The sequence below is a fragment of the Armigeres subalbatus genome, chromosome 2 (genome assembly GCF_024139115.2).
Source record: "Armigeres subalbatus isolate Guangzhou_Male chromosome 2, GZ_Asu_2, whole genome shotgun sequence".
Classification (NCBI taxonomy): Eukaryota; Metazoa; Arthropoda; class Insecta; order Diptera; family Culicidae; genus Armigeres; species Armigeres subalbatus.
In genome coordinates this window covers 64,801,723-64,821,814 of record NC_085140.1, presented here as the reverse complement: position 1 = coordinate 64,821,814, position 20,092 = coordinate 64,801,723, and the positions used below count along the sequence as shown (strand labels likewise).

At 40.9% G+C, this 20,092-nt stretch overlaps 2 protein-coding genes across 2 annotated transcripts in view; one reads left to right on the top strand and one right to left on the bottom strand.

The window, feature by feature from the left end:
• Window positions 1–20,092, bottom strand: part of LOC134214466 (opsin Rh4) — a 371,396-nt gene that overhangs the window by 64,559 nt on the left and 286,745 nt on the right. The window lies entirely within an intron of this gene.
• LOC134214465 (uncharacterized) lies at window positions 15,037–16,427 on the top strand. Its single transcript, XM_062693830.1, has one exon. The coding sequence runs from the start codon at window positions 15,107–15,109 to the stop codon at window positions 16,154–16,156; it is 1,050 nt and encodes a 349-aa protein (XP_062549814.1). The 5' UTR covers window positions 15,037–15,106; the 3' UTR covers window positions 16,157–16,427.

Here is a 20,092-nt window from a genome sequence, read left to right as displayed (position 1 = left end):
GTTGGGAAGATCCATAAAGGACGTCACGCAAAAAAATGATGATTTTCAACCCTCATGCCCTTTACATTTTTTGTATGAAACCACTAGAACTTTTGTACGTGCCATCAAGCTGCTCGAACACCCCCTTCCCACCCCGACCCCTAAAAGTGAAACGTAATTCTGAGTAAAAATACTAGCAGAAATCCTGAATTATGCCTGGCGGATACAAAGCAAGATCATGCAGAAGGTGACTGGATTAAATTCATGGTATGGTAAATTGTTGTGATAGAGCGGAGGACATACATCTGTATTGCCTTCAATTAAACAACTAAGAGTTGAGTTTCTGCCCGACATTGTACCCCGCGTCGTTCAAATGAGATGATCAAGATACAATTAAGTGGTGGAATTCAATGGGGTTGTACAAACTCGTCTTTTGACAAGTGAAGACATTGCTCTAAAAAGCTCAAAATAATTTTCTTAAACTTTAGAAGTGCCTAATGATCGCTAAGCTGCGAGGTGGTAATGTCCCAAGGGATGTAATGCCTATTAGAAGAAGATCGCTAACCGCATGTTCATTTGATAAGGGGTAAATAGATCTTTCGTTATGCATATTGACCTTAAGGACAATCACGACAGAGTACAAAAATAGCTGCCACAATGACCGTCCTAGCCCACACCTCGCGTTTTTCCCCGCACAAATGTCAATTTGTAGAATACTAGCACATATGAAAACCATTTTTTCGGGTATTCTGCAAGTAAGCAAAGCTGAAAAACTGCTTTTCTTTGTTGCCTATCGTTTGCTTTTGGAGTTATGTGACCCTGAAAGCGCTATATAGTTTAAAAATTGGATACCATTGCCATTCACCTTAAGACCTGTACTCCAATTCTAGAAAATCCTGGCCTGGAATTTATTTATTTATTTATATATCATCTGACTGTATGGTCTACGTGAAAATTTAATTACTATTTGGAAAATTACTGGAATCTAGATGCGTTGATGTTGAAGTCGAAATAAATGGCTCCTTCGTTGATGCGACGAATCATAGCGACGAAGCAGCTGTTCGTCGGTACATGCATTCAATTAAAATATAATTACTTAGAACTTGTACCATATCTAAATAGAGATAATAGTTTTTTCGTTACGTGTGTTAACTTTAAGGTCTGTACTCCGTAAAAAGAGGCTTGAGTGTGCAGTGCATGTTCTTTTCAGCGGCGCAGCCTTAAGGTCTGAAGCATTAACAGCGTCCTCATTCTAACATTGAAGCAGTCAATTTGCTGTATGTACCCGGGCTTGCTCGGAATTGGCAGTTTGATTCACAGTTTTTTTTACAATCTAGTGCATGCTTTCTACGAAAGGATTATGTGTTTTAATTGCGGCTTAATTCCAGTATCCCTCGATCAAATAACTATTTCAGTTAACACAAAAAGAAAAGTTAAACGTCTGTTATGTCACATGACCATAACTTTTGGCGTCTTTTGAGTTAATCGACAACTCAACAATACCCCAATCCATCCCCCCCTTTTCCAGAAATCATCCCTAAGCCCTCTATCGACGTCTTCTTAAGATATAAAGAATGCTAAAAAACAGAATCGGAAAGGCAGCCCCGCAGATAAGTGATGATTCTCCATCTGTTCTTGCTCATTTTGTGTTGGGGACCGCACAGCTGTGTAGAACAAGTTAAAAAGCATGATCAGAAGCAGTGCTCACCGCGTTTGGAGCTTTTTAAAAGAAATTTATCATGAGGTATAGCCTCCCGAATCAGTTCTTTATCATGACAGCATGCGGAAAAAATACCTCGCGGTATGCTACATATCGTAGGGGAACTACTCCTGGAATACATCTCATGGCTCCGATATTCATCACATCAAAAACAATGCAACGGAAAGCAATTTGATTTGTTTCTCATTTTTGTAATTGTGTGGACATTTAGTTTTATCGACATGAAATCGAAATTCTCCAAAGCCACGTTTATCTATCGTTTCACGGTTTATGATTTTTTGGCAAGAATGATCATGTGATCTAAATCAGACTGAACCACTTTGGCCCGGGCTTATCATGTTTAAGCCTATTTTTCGTCATTGCAAAAAATAGTGTGTGTAACTCGTGTAACTGTGAAACTGTAACTAGATTTTATCAGCACTCGTAACATTTATCCAACTCGGCAAGGCACGTTGGATAGACTCGTGGTGAAAAAACGAGCAATGAGTAATGATTTCAACATAACCGCGAGTAGACGTAGGACTTGTATAAACGTCACATATTTATATTTAACTTCTTACTTTTGCATCTATGAAGTTTGATTATAGGTATTGATATTAAAAACGACAACTTCCGTGCTGTGTAGAAGTATTAGCAATTTGTTTATACAAAACCTCTAGAAATAAAACTAATAATTAAATACATAATTAGAATTGCTTTGTTTCTAACTATTAAGCCCTTATTTATTAAAGCAAATGTAGGTCATTTACATATATTTTTTTTATTAATGATAGTATTTGAAGTTTAAAATTCTATTTATATAATTTTCAGACTTGGGCAAAATGTACTATTTTAGGGGAACTGTCCCGTTTTCCAAACAAAGAAATACAGCACCAATTTCGTTGCTTCTTTTTGCTAGCATGTGTGCTTACTGCTGAAAAAATTCACAACAATAAGAAACAAGTCAAGGAGCAGTAACCCTACTAAAATATAGGAGGTACTGCTAATACTTGATACTTGATGGGCTACAGCTCTTCGATGAACCTACGCCGAATGGAGTATCCTTCTCCACTGGACTCGATCCTGGGCCAATCGCTTCCAGTCGACCTGAACATTGAGCGCCCTCAGGTCCTCTTCAACTGCAAAAAGCCATCGTGTACGCGGCCTTCCACGAAGCCTGCGGCCTCTTCCGGGTTCTCTACTAAATATTATCTTCGCTTGACGTTCTTCCGGCATACGAACAACGTGACCAGCCCACCGTAGTCTGCCGTGTTGTATAAGCTTAATAATATCCAGCCCTTTATACACCTGGTACAATTCGTGATTCATGCGACGCCGCCAGATACCGTTCTCCTGTTTACCGCCGAGTATTGTCCGCAGCACCTTACACTCCGAGAGCTCTCCGATCAGCCTCCTTTAACGTCCATGTCTCATGGCCGTATAAAGCCACCGGAAGAATCAGAGTAGTATACAGCGCGAGTTTTGTTTTCGTTTGCAGACTACGGGACTTAAGCTGGTTACGAAGTCCGTAATAAGCCCTATTTGCAGCTGCAATACGCCTTTTCACCTCGCGGGTAACATCATTATCGCACGTCACTAATGTTCCAAGATACACAAATTCTTCTACCACTTCAAATTTTTCACCATCCAGCACTATTTCGCTACCACCACCACTAATGAACCCACGTTGATTGCCAGCGACCATGTACTTCGTTTTGCTGGTATTGATCGTGAGTCCAATCCTCGCTGTCTCCCTCTTAAAAGGCGCAAAAGCCTCTTCCACGGCACGGCGATCAATTCCGATAATATCGATATCGTCCGCAAATCCCAGGAGCATATGCGATTTTGTGATAATGGTACCGCTTCTTTGCACACCAGCTCTCCTAATCGCTCCCTCGAGCGCTATATTGAACAGTAGGTTCGAGAGTGCATCACCCTGCTTTAATCCATCTAAGGTAACAAATGACGTCGATATTTCATCCGCAACCCTTAAACTTGATTTCGATCCGTCCAACGTTATACGAATCAGCCGTATCAGTTTCGCCGGAAAACCATGTTCAAGCATAATTTGCCATAATTCATTCCGTTTCACTGAATCGTACGCCGCCTTGAAATCAATAAACAGATGATGTGTCTGCAAGTTGTACTCCCGGAATTTATCAAGGATTTGTCTCAGGGTAAACATTTGATCCGTCGTTGATCGGCCCTAACGAAAACCTGCTTGGTATTCGCCGACGAAGGACTCTTCAAGCGGTCTCAATCTGTTGAACAGAATACGGGACATAATTTTGTACGCCGAATTAAGGAGGGTTATTCCTCGGTAATTGGCGCACTCCAGTCTGTGCCCTTTCTTAAAGAGAGGGCAAATGAGGCCGTCTAACCAGCTAGCAGGCATTTCCTCGTCTTCCCATATTTTCGACATAATATGGTGCAGAACTTCATAAAGCTGCTCACTGCCATGTTTGAGAAGTTCAGCCGGGAGCTGGTCCTTCCCCGCAGCCTTATTGTTTTTCAGCTCTTTGACAGCTTTTTTAACCTCATCTAGTGTAGGTGACTCCACAGCTTGTCCATCGTCGCTAATATTTATTCTGTTCACCGATGCACCGTCACTTCCTCCATTCAACAAAGTCTCGAAGTGTTGCTTCCACCTGGCAGCCACTTCAGTTTTATCTGTCAGCAAATTCCCTTGTTGGTCGTTGCACATGACGGAGATGGCGCTGTCTTTCTCCGCACGCCATTGACAGACTCATAAAACCTCCGCATATCGTTCTGCTCCATTTTTTCCTGCGCCTCATTAATACCTTGTTCTTCGTACTCTTTCTCCTGCGGTGGATTCGTTTTTCGGCTCCTCTTGCTTCCTTCCTTCTCTATTCGATCGGGTACCCGACACCAACATCCGGCTTCTGGCAACGTTCTTCTCGTCTGTCACTCTCTGACACTCCACATCGAACCTACCCGTCCTGGGTCGCCTCTTTGCAGTGCCTACCGCTTCTCGTGTTGTTGTGCTCACCGCTCCATGGATCGACTCCCATAGATCGTTGATGTTGTCGCTAACGTTGATTGCACTTATCCGTTCGTCGAGCTTCTGGCGGTACTCAGTCGATACTCCTTCCTCCGAAAATCGCTGGATATTGTAACGCATCGTTCGTTGTGATCTTTCGTTCGATACAGTTGACAACCGTGATCGAATTTTACTGACAACGAGGTAGTGACTGCTAATACGCCAACGAAAAATTATTCAATGTTTTGATTCCAAACTCTACGTCAAGTTTAATAAGTCTACGTCAAATTTAATAATACAATTTCTCAGAAAATGCAAAACAAAAAAAGATAAAGTTTATTAAAATATTCTATTGGAAAATATTTTTTGTGAACTTTTTTAAAACATTTACAAGTAATACAGCGAAATTTTCTAATCTAAATTGGATATTAACACTATTGCTGATTATGCTTCTTCAATTGCTAATGCCTTCTGCAAACAAATGAAAGTAGGTAGTTATTTTAATCAAATTTTTATTTTCATCAGTGTAGTAGATTTTGTTTGCTGGGGAATCAGAACTGGTATAGTATTACCATGTTTTAATGTACCGTCAACTGGGGGGAAGATGATCATTTTTAAGACAAAACATGCAATAACAATGTGTGTTTACATTTTAAATCGAAACAAATATTTTCAAAACATGTACTGCTATACGTTGCAATAATCAACAACTTTAATTTTCTGAAATGCGTTCGCATTTATTAAAATAAATTAAATTATCACACATTTTTTGAATAATCTGGTTTGGGGTGAAGTTGATCAAGACAGCTCTACTAAAACCATTATGACCTAGTAGTCAAAATACACTAGGTTATTTGTATGAATGTTGAATTTACTACGTAAAGAAGTCTAAGAAGTCAATATTTGAAACGAAAATAGCGTCGTTTATGACTATCTCTCTCTTTCTTCCACAAAATACATTTTTATGATTATAATCGAAAAACTCGGATTTCTACCTAGCGGTAACATTACTTGAACGGAGAATATTGTTGACTACCGTTTCATAAAAAAATTGGCACTTTTGACTGACACATCAAATGATCATCTTCCCCCCAGTTGACGGTACGTGTCGTTTAGTACCAAGCACAACTTAACAAATGTCAGTCGCATGACATGACTCGTACCCATCCCGGGATCATGTGGATTATGAAACCAATCACCTGGATGAGCAGACCAAATATCTCTAATTTTATTCTTCTTCATCCACCGCCGCGGCCCTCGCTGCCCCAGCCATCATCGGCCTCTAGCCGTGAACTGGTGAACTCCGAGCGACACGATGTGCGATTGCATCCATGGCAACAGACACCACTGCATCCGACCATCATCAAGCACAGAATGACAAAAAAATGCGCCCACTTCTTTCATGCATATTCGCAGACCCACCGGCAGTTCTACCGCTGGTGAGTGCATGATGTCGCTGTGTAGATAAACACAGCGAACGAACGAACGAAACGAAAAAATGTGCGAGCAAAAAGCACGTCAGTACGCGCTGCTGTCACAAATTGTAATGACTCGCACACCGCTTTTTTTTTTTTTAACTTAAATTCAATTTATTTTCATTTTTTGTGTTCATACAATAGTGTTTCAGTTTAAGTGTTTGGCCACCTGGCCCTTCATCTTCATTTGTTTTTTTTTGTTTGTTTTCTAAGGGTAATTGTTTTGTATTCAGTTTTACATGTTAACCTTTAGGAGGCATTACTTAATTTGAAAATTGGATAACCTAACTACTACGTACACTAATATATACAAATGCATTTTGTTAACCTAGATTGGAACAAGCGCCCTAATCGCTTCTTGGTCCGAGAAGGCGCAACGAACCCTAAACTTTTCTTTACACTCACCAAAGCGTTCGTGTAAGGTTTTTATTCCGGCCAGACGGTGGACCTCGGATGTTCTTGTCCTGGGAGGGTGTTGAGAATCATCCTCAGGAATTTGTTTGGACCCGTTGAAGTTTAAGGTGGTGGGTTTTAGCGCAGCTCTCCCAGACCGGCATGCCGTATTCGATCACAGAGAGGATGACTTGCTTGTAGACAGCAAGCTTATTTTTCAGGGACAATGACGACCGGCGGTTGATCAAAGGGTACAGTAGTTTCAACAAGACGTTACACTTTGTCACCGTTTTGTCAACCTGTTGTCTGAAAATAAGCTTGCTGTCGAGGGTCAAGCCAAGGTAGCCGGCCTCATTGGCCCATTCCACGGTCGTGCCATTGAGGATGATTTTACAGTCCCCAGGCGGAACAAGTTTAGGGGATTTGGAGTCAGGGAAAATGATGACCTGGGTCTTCGCCGCGTTGATACAGATCTTCCAGCTGGTGAGGTACTCTGTCAGGGCATCCAGGCCTCGTTGGAGTTTTGCCACTAGCGCTCTGATCACTCTACCGTCGTAAACGATGGATGTGTCATCTGCGAACAGAGACAGAATGCCGCCTTCTGGAGGTTCTGGCATGTCGGAGGTGAACAGATTGAAAAGCAGGGGCCCGAGGATACTGCCCTGGGGAACGCCTGCGACGATGTTGTGCGCATTGGAACTCGCTCCGCTGATTGAGACCCGGAATGTCCTTGCCGACAGGTAATTGTTGATGATTTTCACCAGGTAGCTGGGAAGATTGTAGCGTTGTAGTTTGTACACCAGGCCATCATGCCATACATTGTCAAATGCCTTCTCGACATCGAGTAAGGCCATGGCGGATGTTTTCGAGACAAACTTGTTCCGTCTGAGGACGTTGGTAACTCGGGTCAGTTGGTGTACAGTTGACCGACCGCGTCGGAAACCAAACTGTTCCTCGAGCAAGATGTTGAGATTTTCGGCAGACTCAAGTAACCGATGATGAATAGCTTTTTCGAATAGCTTGGATAACCCTGAGAGAAGGCTGATGGGTCGATAACTTTTGGGGGAGGAAGGATCCTTCCCAGGCTTCCGGATGGAGATGACTTTCGCTGACTTCCAGGACGATGGGAAGTAGCTAAGCCGGAGACACTGATTAAAGATCAGCGAGAGGTGCTCAAAGAACGGAGCACTCATGTGTTTGAGCTCGAGATTTAGGATGCTGTCGAAGCCTGGGGCCTTCATGTTCTTCGACGATTTGATATAGGCCGTCAATTCGTCAGCTGAGATCTCCAACTCCTCCGAGAAGTCGTTGGGAATCAAATGGATGTTGTTAGCATGCTCGTTGACGGCTGCTTCATGTGGACTGACGATGTTCTGCCCAAGATTGTTGGAGCTGACAAAGTGTCGACCTATTTCGGCGACCTTCTCTGCAGGAGTTATCAAGCGATCCTTAGAGCCATTATTGTCTAGTGGGATCAAAGGTGGAATAGGCCGAGGCTTGGATTTTAGAATTTTGGTCATTTTCCAGAACGGCTTAGCATAATCTGGGAGAGTGCGGATCTTATTCGAGAAGTCGTTATTTTTGAGGTCCACCATACTGGCACGGAACGGAAGTACATCTCAGTACAAATCCATTGGTCGAAAAGTGGATAAAAATGGGGTTCAGAATCCCACTTCATTTGTTTCAGATTTCATTCTTTCCATTTTGTAGTGCATGATGGTATAATTTTCGTTGCATAATTCTTGCATGACACTTGAAAAGAGACGAATTCTTTATTGGGTTTTTTTGTCAATGAATAACAAAAAGTATAACCGTGGCGTTGACAACTGGAATGGATTATACTAACATATACGTTCAACCTAACTTCACTAGTATGCGTTTTACCTAGAACCTGGGCTAGTAAATTCAATGAAATCTCTATTTATATGAAAAGTAAGTTCACCCAAGTTACCATCAAGCATTGAATTTTGACATAATCAATAAAACATCAGCATACTAAATTCTAATTGCTAATCAGTTTTAATGATGTAAAGGGGCCATCCACAAAGTACGTCACGCTCCTAGGGGGAGGGGGGTTTCGAGCAGCGTGACGACTCATACAAAAAAATTGGAGGTTTATTACAAAAAGTGTGACGAAGGGGGGAGGGGGGTTGAAAATCTCCAAATTTTGCGTGACGTACTATATGGATCTTCCCAAAGATGCATTTATTTATCAATTGTCAGGTCAAGATACACTTGATCAGCAATACCTAAACATGTCATCGGAATGAAACTTTATTTGAGTCGTAAAAGTTTCTCTTTTAGTCAACTTTTAGGAATGTTTTATTTACAAGCATTTATAGCTTCATTACGCTTTCTGCGAGCGTGTGTGTACAGGGACATTTCACTCACACTTTTACACGGTTTGTTCACAATCATAGCACAATCACATGGGATTATTTGCAACCACGAACCGTGCACTATAAAACTACTAATCAGTGCAAACTAAATGAAGGAGATAATTTTTTCATCTCATACTTCTTTCCTTATCACTACTTTTTTCTAAAACACCACATTTTTCCATAAATTTGCAAAATACCTGATTTTCCCATACATTTTATCGATTTCCAACTACCATTCTTCCATGAGCTCATTTTGAAAATTGTTAAAATCTCTAAACATAGAGTAGCAGGTTTAACAACACAGATAAAAACGCCGATATCGCCACTCAGTGACGAATACCGTAATCATGGTGCACGGAAGGTTGATGTCTACACTTTTTACGACTGCTGCACCCTGGAAGTAAATGTCATCGAAGTAAACAGTCGGTCCTTCATTGATCCCACATAAAAATTGGTCCTTCTCATAAGTCAGTCTAAAACTGTCATTTCAAATAAAATTATACCAGTAGAAACATGAGCACAGCAAAGATATGAAACTTAAACAGGTACAACACATTCTGTTATAGATGATGTCACAATTATTCCAATAATTGTGTTGTTGATTTCTAACATTTGCTTCACTTTTTGACTGATTTTTATAAACAATTGCTAAAGCAAAGGGGTGTAAAAGCATGATTACCAGTGGTGAGTTTAAGGGGTTTGGCAGCACAGTATCATCACTTAATTCTTTATCGGTCGCTACTAAACGCGCTGCAATAACAGTAGCGCAACTGGCAGGCGACCAAATTTGGTAGCGCGGTAAGAGCGCTGCTATTTTATCAACTGTCAACTGTCAAAATAGTCACCTATACGAAAAAGAGTGACTAAACTAAAATGACAGCGCAGCGAGGGTGATCAAAATACTCGCGCCCAGTAATGATGCTCTAAGTGACAAAAAGTTAGTTTTGAAAAAAAATGGGTGCAAAGTTTTTCAATATATTTTTTTTGCTTCATACAAATTGTACGGAAGTTCAAAAAATTACTAATTTTCTGTGAATTTTCACATTTTTTATAGGTAAACAACGTACAAACTTTATCAACATATTGATGCAAAGTTCTAAAACCAAACTTCTACTGACTGATGTATTATGAGATCTAAAGTGCCAGAATTTTTAGTATAATTGCGAACAATGTTACAAAAGTTTGTTCGAATCATACCTCAAAGCTTACCTTTTTGGGTTTGTGAGGTTATATCACTAGCACAATTGGTTATAAATGTAAACGCAAGTAAATTGGTAGTCAGCTATACTGATTACATTTCGCTTGTTGATTATATGTTCCTAACACTATAGTATATATCATATATGAACGTTACAATGAATCATATGGACAGCTTTCAGATTGCTTAACCGAGGAATTAGAGTCAGGCGTCGTGATTCTTTTTCACGCATAGATGTTTCCATGTATTTTCCAATGCGCAAGATTCAAAGATTCTCGGGACGAAAAATTAAAATCTCACCGCTTTTCTAATGCGGACCATAATTTGATAAGTGCGGTTTAAAAGAATTGTAATCAGGATTTGAATCCAAAGAAGAATGAGAATCTCTCTCTTATCATGTCTGTATACAGTGTATACTATACACTCTCGATAGGTAGCATACCGTGAGAGACGTTTTTCAGTAGCTGTTACGATAATGAACTGATTCGGGGGGCTACAACCCATGATAAATTTCTTTCGATAAGCCCTAATTGCGGGGGGCACCGGTTCTGATGATGCATTTCAACTTGTTTTACACAGCTGTGCGAAAAAATATGGTCCCCAACATGAAATGAGCGAGAACAACGCGTTTTATCAAACCCCATCGGTGGGGGCCGCCTATCCGAATCAGTTTTTTTCTAACTTGTATACAAGTGCGATAGTTTTGTTTTCATGGCTTGTTATGATTCGAAGAGGTTTTTGCCTCTCTTTTATCGTTGTTCGTTTTTTGCCTTTCTCGTACACTAAGTGTACGTAAAGGCTATAATATTGCTCCAAAAACGAAATTTTGATAGGAGGCCCGGAGGGCCGATTTTTATATACCGATCGACTCAGCTCGACGAATTGAGGTGATGTCTGTATGTGTGTATGTATGTATGTGTGTGTGTGTGTATGTGTGTATGTGTACAAATTTTGTAGACACACTTTTTTGAACTTCCCATTGTCCGATTTGCTCGCAACAAGTTGCAGTCGACGCGGAATTCAGTCCCATTGTTTGCTATTGAAAATTAGATCAATAGCTCATCGCAATCTGAAGTTATGGCCAAAAAACTGTTTTTGCGTATAAAAAAATAGCAAAACGTTCTATGCTGAATTCACCTAGATTCGAACCGCTGACCTCTGGGGTGGAAAGCGCTTGCTATACCACAAAACCATCGGAACACACATGGTATTGGTAAGTATAAGTCGTACAGTATTCATCAAATTGGTATACGTTCATTTCTTTTCAAAGCCACAGAGTTCACTCTGCTAGGGTAACGGTACTAATATTGGAAGTATTATTGAATCAATGAAAGAAAATATATATTTGATAATTCGAAATTGATAGTTTTAATGCATTAACTAATAGACAAACTTTGAATTTGCTAGAAATGAAATTGGATTCATTTCGTCTTGATAATCAATATAATTTTCTTGGAGGTAAAATGAGCTCCACTATACTGCCGTCGCAAGCATAATCGTCCAATATTGATTTTGCATGGAAAACAATATGGAACAGTTACGCCTGCGCGGCAGTATATAGGTAGGAAAGCCAATTTGTTTGGGAAATTATTGGTTACGGGTGCCCCTCAGGTTACGGGTGCCCTATGGAAATTACTAACAGTAAACTTTTTACGATAGGATATCCGTTCAGTAATTAAAAATCCTCTTCTCTGCTAAACGTTAGACATGACTTTTCTCATGTCTTTTTGCTATCAAGCGCTAAGAAAAGCACAAATACCCTATATAACAGCACCGTGCTTTATTCAACACGTTCAACGTTCTCCCGTACGAATGCGTCTAAAAGAAGGAATGGCAATGTGCCGTCGCGCAGTGGTGGTCCCCCATACAAATGCTCGACTAAACTTACGATTGCGCTTAAAATTTAGCAACAGTAATTTTGTAACGCTGAATTCATTTTGAAATTTAAATAGTTATCCGACATATACTATGCTATCCAAAGACTTCCGGAAGCCCATGACTTAGGATCTGCAGCCACAGTAGCGTCTCAATTCTAACCTTGAAACAGTAAATTTTCCGCTTTGGCGCAGCAAGGCGCAATTCGCCAAACTAAACACCGTTATGTAGACAAAATATATATTTCAATGCATGATATCAGTTCTTTCCGCTAAAGTTTCTTCAGTTTCTTTTGCGATAAAAAATTTAGTCAAATTTAATTTTCCTATACATTAATGTTTAGGAGATACTTTACAGCATCAACTTGAACCAAGTCACCAAAAATTAAATTTACCAACTACAATTAACAAATTGAGGAATTATCATTGACTGAATGTGCAAAATTAAATTAATATCAGCTTCACGAAGGAACGATTTTGTTTTAGGTTTTGTCTGGGTTTCCGCCACTGTGGATCGGTCGGCTTAACCTGGGTGGTGCGGATAGATTCAATTTGGTTGTCAAACTGAAGCCAAAATTTTCTATTGTGCCGGAGCCAAACATTGAAGATTGTGGTTATGTTCGTTTCTGATCTAATATTGAGAAGTATTGTTATTATTTGGGGAAAAAATAAAAATAGACGAATCCAAGTAAAAATAAGAAGAAGACACACGACGGTGTTAACTTTGACAGATCCTACAGCGCAGCATAGGAAGATCATTTTAAAATGCTTATAATAAATTCTAGACAAATTGTAATTAAAATCTGATTGATGTACGATACGGAAAAAGTTCTCAGGTACTTATTTGGAAGCTTATCTCATTTTTTTGTATATTTTCCAAAAATGTATCTATCATAAACTTCGGAACTTTTTCCGTATCATACATCAATCAGATTTTGATTATAATTTGTCTAGAATTTATTATAAGCATTTTAAAATGATCTTCCTATGCTGCGCTGTAGGATCTGTCAAAGTTAACACCGTCGTGTGTCTTCTTCTTATTTTTACTTGGATTCGTCTATAAACTTTGTTTGAGTTTAGTATTCTTTGTAACAAATATTCTCACATTATATTTCGAGTGGAAAATTAGTAGGAATGCATCTAAAAAGCACTCGTTACGAAATTTCTCGAGATTCAGCAGCTGGTTGGAGCATGAATGTATGTAAACAATCGTTAAGTCATGTAGAGTCTAGCGCATTTGTGCGCCCTCATGCAGCGTGGAAAGAGAAATTCGAAGAGCGGGAAATGTTTGACAGCCGAGTAACTGCAAAATAATTTTGTTTATGGGAGTGATTTCAAAATATCCCTCTACTCGCTTGAGCGCAGAAAAGCGGCTCTATCCGCAGCACCCAGGGCTTAACCATCGTAGCATCAGCGGCAAGCCGTGCTTCTGGTGCTTCTGTTCTATTTTTACGCATATGCATCTTTCTTTCGTTCAATCAGCATATGGGAGCTCAGCTGGTATGCGTGAGGACGCTATGCAAGCACATTTCAGCGGGAACGAACGACACTGCATTCGCTTCAGTCTCTTGCCGTCTGATGAATATTGCCGTATAGGAAGCATCACCAACACACATCGCATTGCGTGAGGCAATGTTCTATTTTTAGCTCAGCTGGGTTGAATGTTGATCCGAGCAAATGAGATTTGGGGAAACTGGTTCATGAGTATTACGAAAAAAAAAGAAAAATTTGGATAGCTCCGCGGAAATAACGCGTAGAGGGAAATCCCCGGTCTTAAGGTAAATCAAGGTAAATCAAAAGCTATTTTGTTTCTGCTAACTTCTCAATTTATGCATTTATGTTTCATTTCCTATACCTCCATCATCTAAAGTTCAGACCTGAATTCTTTCAAATATCCTAAATAATCAGAGGGATTCAATTATAGAAATGTCATGAATATAAATACACACTGTATACTGTAACATAAACTTTTAATAGTCTAAAGTTTTTAGTTTTTACAAAATCCTTTTGAATCTTATTAAAAATAAACGATAAATATCAATAAATTTAAGGGAGTTCAAGGGAATTAATTTATAAATCTTTTATCTTATCTTGATCTTATACTCTTATTTCTGGTCATTAAAATGGAAAGTAGGCTCAGAAATGAAAATATCATTATTAGAAAACAAATCGTCACCCAGAAAACGCAAAGCTATCTTGACGTTTATCTTCACAGTTGAGCCTGCAAGCGTAAGACCACCGCGGTATTCTAGAAAAAGATAAGCGCGACAATACAAGAATGGCGTTCTTCGCTACACTATTTTACACTACTATGTACAAATACAAATGAGTTCTCACAAAAAACCGTCATTAATAATAATAATAATAATGCAAGCGTATTAGTAAATGATAAATAAAAAAGTGTAAACAATGATTATTATGTTTCACACTTCTTACCATTTATTAATACGCTTGCACTTGGATTTTTTCGCACCTTTGTATGTAACTCCTTGCATCTCATCTGAAATCTCGTATAACACAGATGGAAATTTTCCGTGTAATAAGCTTTCCTTCTACCACTAGATGTCGCAACAAACAGCGGCTGAAATTTGCCAATATCTGATTCCAAAGATGCACTACCCTGCTACTGATATCACAATGTAGAAGTGCATTTGTTGATTCATTGTTCTAAAGCAATGTTTAATAATATTAATGAACGCAAAATAAATTATTTCGAAATAATACAATAAAATCAACTGATGTACGTTCATTATAGGCCGGTACCGTGATCCAATCGTTCTTACTTTATCCGAATGGTATGTACACATATTTGTCATGATCTCAATGCACGCAGCCCACATGCCCTCCCAAGAGCGAACATGACGCGGTGGTCCACCACTAAATCGAAACACATCAACTAACTCAGCTGTCGGTATGTGGCGGCGCCGCGCTGGTGGTAGTTGCGAACCAAAACCACCACTCAGCGCACTACCAGCATAGCCCCACAATCGAATGTATGCGTTTGTTTCATAAACTCTATAAAGCACCCCGGCGGTGGGCCGTCGCGCGACAGTTTCCATTCTTGCCCAGTTCACAGAGCATACGCATCGCCATCGGAAGTATAAGAATGGGTAGCAGCCAGCTGATTGGATCGATAACTGAGTACAACAGCTCACGGGACGACTGGAATGTCTATCATGAACGATTGGAGCAATTTTTCGAAGTTAATGATATTTCGGAAGAAAAGCGAAGTGCCTTCCTGATCAGTGTTATTGGGGCTGAGGCGTACAAAAGCTTGCGAGATTTATGCCACCCGGCACTGCCCAAGGATAAGCCGTTTGCGGATCTTTGCGAATTATTGCGCAAGCAGTTTAGTCCTCAGATTGCGATCTTCCGTGAGCGGGTCAAGTTCTACAACGCTCGACAGGATCCCAACGAAAACGTAACTCAATGGTATGGAAAATTGAAGCGCCTGTCGGTGGACTGCAAGTTTGCCAGCAATTTGGAAAGTGTTTTGTTGGACAAGTTCATCACCGGGTTGCGTCCAGGGCAGGTGTTGGATCGGTTGTGTGAGGAGAATGAAAAGCTGAAACTTGAATTAGCATTGGATATTGCTGTGAATAAAGAGTGCGCTGCCAAAGATAACGCATACCTTCCATTCGCTCCTCGACCGACCCAGTGTTATTTTGGCGGTGAGCCGGTGAGGACCACATTTGCCCCACCGGCTCAAATTAGATTCAAATCCCAACCATTTGGTTCGCACGGTGGAACTGGTCAGCTTTTTGGAGGAAGTGCCTCAACAACTCAAGCGTTTTCTGCACCGGTTGAAGTGCTGAGGCAGCCGCTGGTTTTGGATAGTCAACCTTGCGAGCCACAAAAGTTGTTTTTCAGTGCCCCTGCTCAGGCTGCACCGGCAGTTGGATTATTCGGTGCGGCGAGCAGTGCACCGGAACCAGAGGAACAGATAGTGGGAGAGGGAGCTAGTGCACCGGCTCTTGGTTGCCTCAAAAGCGCTGACGTACCCCTTGAGCAGGAGGAGGATGGCGTACCGGAAGGAGCTGATCGAGCTGGCGCTCCAGTTACGAAAGCAAAACGAGTCCGCACTAGACGGCGTGGTGCAGCTCGTCGCGTCGCTGGTGGCGACGGTGGTGATAAGAATTCTGTCGATGGAGAGTAGAACCGGGGTGGGAGACTTTTGTAGCAGTAGTTGACCGGTCATGGTTCTCTTTGTTAGATATGTTGTTTAAGTTGATTAACCACAGAGAGAATGATAAGACTAGTGAGTAATGTAATTATTTCCTTACGTTATATGGAGAAGTTTTCTTACTGATGTAATGATGCATTCTGATACTAACACATAGTAATAAATGTATATTTTGATGCTTAGCAATAACTGCGCAGTTAGGGTTAGATTTCAACGAACTAATAAAATTCTGTGAATTGCTGTCTTAAAATAATTATATTTCCGTTATCCGAAAATCCCGTGTAATTTATTCCGGAACAATTGCTGGCATCAATTTTTCAAGACTCGCATTATTCTGGGTCACGAACTCAGTTCCTCCCTTGGCTCCTCCTATGTTTTGTGCTTTTTCGAAGCTGTTCTAGTTTCGCGATGGTGTGACTCTCCGAAACTGTAACCCTTAGTTGTTTTTGAAGGCGAATGCTCATTTGTTTACAATCCAACCAAGATGCAAGCTTCACTGCCCGCATGAAATTGCGAATTTGCAACGTTGTTATGTTTTCTAGTATTTCATCAAGCTTTAAATTAATGTTGATTTCAGTTGCACTAATGAATATTGACCACGAACAAATTGCATCTTCTGAACGCAGTTATTTTTAATGGATTGTTGTTATTTTTCTTGGGTTCTAATTCTTGATGTAATAGTTTAATTATGGTCGTGAAATATTATTCAGAGCTTTTTAATGGAATGTCTTCACTTGCCATAAGCCGAGTCCCATTGAATTCAAAATCTCCGCGTATTTTTCCGATCCCCTTAAGCATTTCGTATTTCGAACTCAACAATAAGACCGCCTTCAGTGTACTGTATCTGCAAAGTAAACACTTTTTCAGCGACCGAATCCTTGGCTCACAGCGAATAGGCTTACAGCTTCAGAAGATCAGAACGGCAACGTTGGCTGTAGAGTGTAAGTTATGCTACACAATAAAGAAAATCCGAACACCTCAGAAGCTTTCGGAGTGTGGATCGTATATTTTTGTGGAAGAGTTCGTGGATAATTTTAAAGAAAGACATCGGATGTATACGTGCGTAGATGATGAATTCCCTTGTTGTAGAAAAATAATTGAAAACGGGAAATTTCTCATTTATTCATCACTAGCTATATCTACCCAGCCTCGCTCGGAGTTATCAGTTTGATTCGCAGGTTTTTTTACTTTTCGGTTTCGGGAAAATGTACAATCACAAAAAAAAAGAATGGAGAAATAAAATTATGCTTAACGTTCATTATGCCTGACATGTATTATGTCTAACGTTATATTGCTTAACATACTCATGCAGAACCTCGCACTCTATACCACCCACACACCTTCCCCTTTTTCCAATGACTGTCCCACCCCATATAAAATCGTCTGCTAAAGTTAGAGAATATGTTTTCCAATATTTGTTAAAATCGGGCTTGTAAAATGTCATCTGCATGTCATTTGACTAATTTGTTCATAACTTTCTTTAGAAGCCAATTTTTTTCCATAATTTTGAATGTACTCATAACGTTTGAATAGGGCTATATTTTTGTCCAAGGGTACATAGCTCTAAGTATAACATCTGAGGCTGGAGAGTGAAAACTTTCCAAAATGTCACGTGTCATTTGACATAATGTCATTTGAATGACATTTTGCCTCCCACGCCCCAGATTACATATTTACGGCAAAGTCTTGTTAGACAAAGTTGTAGGTCCATTTAAGCGCTATAAGTTCGTCATACAACATGAATTGATAGCTACCTTCTGAAGAAAGTTCTGTGAAAATTAAACAAACGAATGCATATGACATTTTACAACAATGGTTAAAATTGCTTATAGGGTTCTGAAGTTATAACAATTTGTTAGTATTCTAAACAATACCCAACCCCAATAACCTCTCGTATTCCAAATGATTCTCTCAAACTCTATATAATTGTTTAAATTGACCCATGCGTTAAAATGTTTTACAAAAATGTTCGTATATTCCGAATTTGATTGAATTCGGTCAGGAAATTCAGGAGTGGCAATGATTTTATTTATTCATTTATGTATTGTATTGTTACCTCCATCTGACATCAAGTCTTCATGGAACTTGATGGGAGAAAAGCCAGGTGGTCATAAAACGCCTCCCTCAAACTGGCATATAAACCCCATATTTTCCAAGTTGATTGGAGTTGATCAAAATTTGCACAATACCCCTACCCACACACCCTCCTCCTTTTCCAATGACCCTCCCACCGTCACTATAATTGTCGGTCAAGGGGTTCGGGAGATGAGTTAAACTGAGTTTATCAAAAACTAAACTCCCTCCACACCATCTCCCTTTTCCAAAGATCATCTCCCCTCTCCCATCGTCTCGTTAAAATAAAGAATATGTGTTCCAAATTGGTTGAAATCGGCCAAAAGAAGAAGGTGCACTGAGTTGATCGATAACTAAATAATACCCGTTCCCCCACACCCTCTTCCTCTTCCAAAGAATCATTCCACTCCCCCCTCCCTATCGTCGTCTCCTGAAGATAAAGAATGTGTGTTCCGAATTTAGTTAGAATCGGTCAAGAGGTTCCGAAGTTTACGTTGATTTGATCGATTACTAAACAGTACCCCTCCCCCTATTTCAAAGATCATCCCCCATATCTTCGTCTCCTTAACCCTGTCAGGCCCAAATTCTTTTACGCGGTATTACCCAGTAAATTTTATAGATTCCATTTGTTTTCGTGATTGATAATGGAGAAATGACAAAACAAGTTGAAAAATATTTATTAGCGATGTGCTAGATAATCCAAACTGTCCTTGAGTCCAGAACTTACTATCTACAGTTACCATTTTTTTTCTTCCTAAACAATGGAGGGGGAATCTGCTCAATAGACATCCTGGGTTGACCAGGAAGTGCGGGGTTAGGGATCCCCGAGGGATCATCTCCGACCCGCTAAACCGTTTCCAGCAGGGGGGCAGCAGGGACAGCAGGGACAGCATGGACCATGTCCAAGGGCTTGACGACCCCTCCCCAGCTGTCTGCGAGTCAGGGAGAACTGCCTAGGGCGTGGTGGGATTTAGCAGTGGGCTCTGCTAAAATCCCTCCCAAAAAACCACAAGTGCCCGTAATCAGACTCTATCAAAGCGACTGTGTGCCGCTTCAAAAGCACAAGCCCAGGGAGTGCCAATTGGCATGGGGAGTGTCCCTACTCCGGTAGGGTAGCGCGTGAGCTGCTTCGGCAGGGAGTGAGTGATCTAGTTGTGCTGAGGCAGGAGTGTCATAGCGCGTCACCGCTATTGTCACCTCGAAGCGCAGCAGAAGTCTGAGTATGGACTGCACATGCTAAGGTAAGAGTGTCGTAGCGTAGTATCGTTGATTGGTCCCTACATACCGCTATCGACACCTCGAGGCATGGCAGTGGAGTGTTAGAGTGAGTTGTGGAGTGTACCTACTTCGGTAGGGTAGCGCGTGAGCTGCTTCGGCAGGGAGTGAGTGATCTGGTTGTGCTGAGGCAGGAGTGTCATAGCGTGTCGCCGCTATTGTCACCTCGAAGCGCAGCAGAAGTCTGAGTATGGACTGCACATGCTGAGGTAGGAGTCGAGGTACCCATCGACACCTCGAGGCATTGCAGTGGAGTGTTAGAGTGAGCACCCGAAAAAGGGTCACATGGAGCGAATGGTCTTTGGAGAAGCTGCTTCGGCGGCAGGGTAACGTGTGGTCTGCTTCGGCAGTGGTGTGATTGATCTGCTCGTGCTGAGGCAGGAGTGTCGTAGCGTAATATCTGTAGGCCCAGGCAGTTACCGCTATTGACACCTCGAGGCATGGCAGCGGAGCGCCCGGGAGAGCATCCAAGTAAGACTCAAATGGAGTGAATGGTGGGCGAGCACCCAAGTCAGTCTCGCGTGGGACGAGTGCCTGTGTGAGCGATAATGAGCGAGTACG

Coding starts and splice junctions, on each gene's coding strand:
- LOC134214465 (XM_062693830.1), top strand. CDS start 15,107: ATGGGTAGCAGCCAGCTGATTGGATCGATAACTGAGTACAACAGCTCA.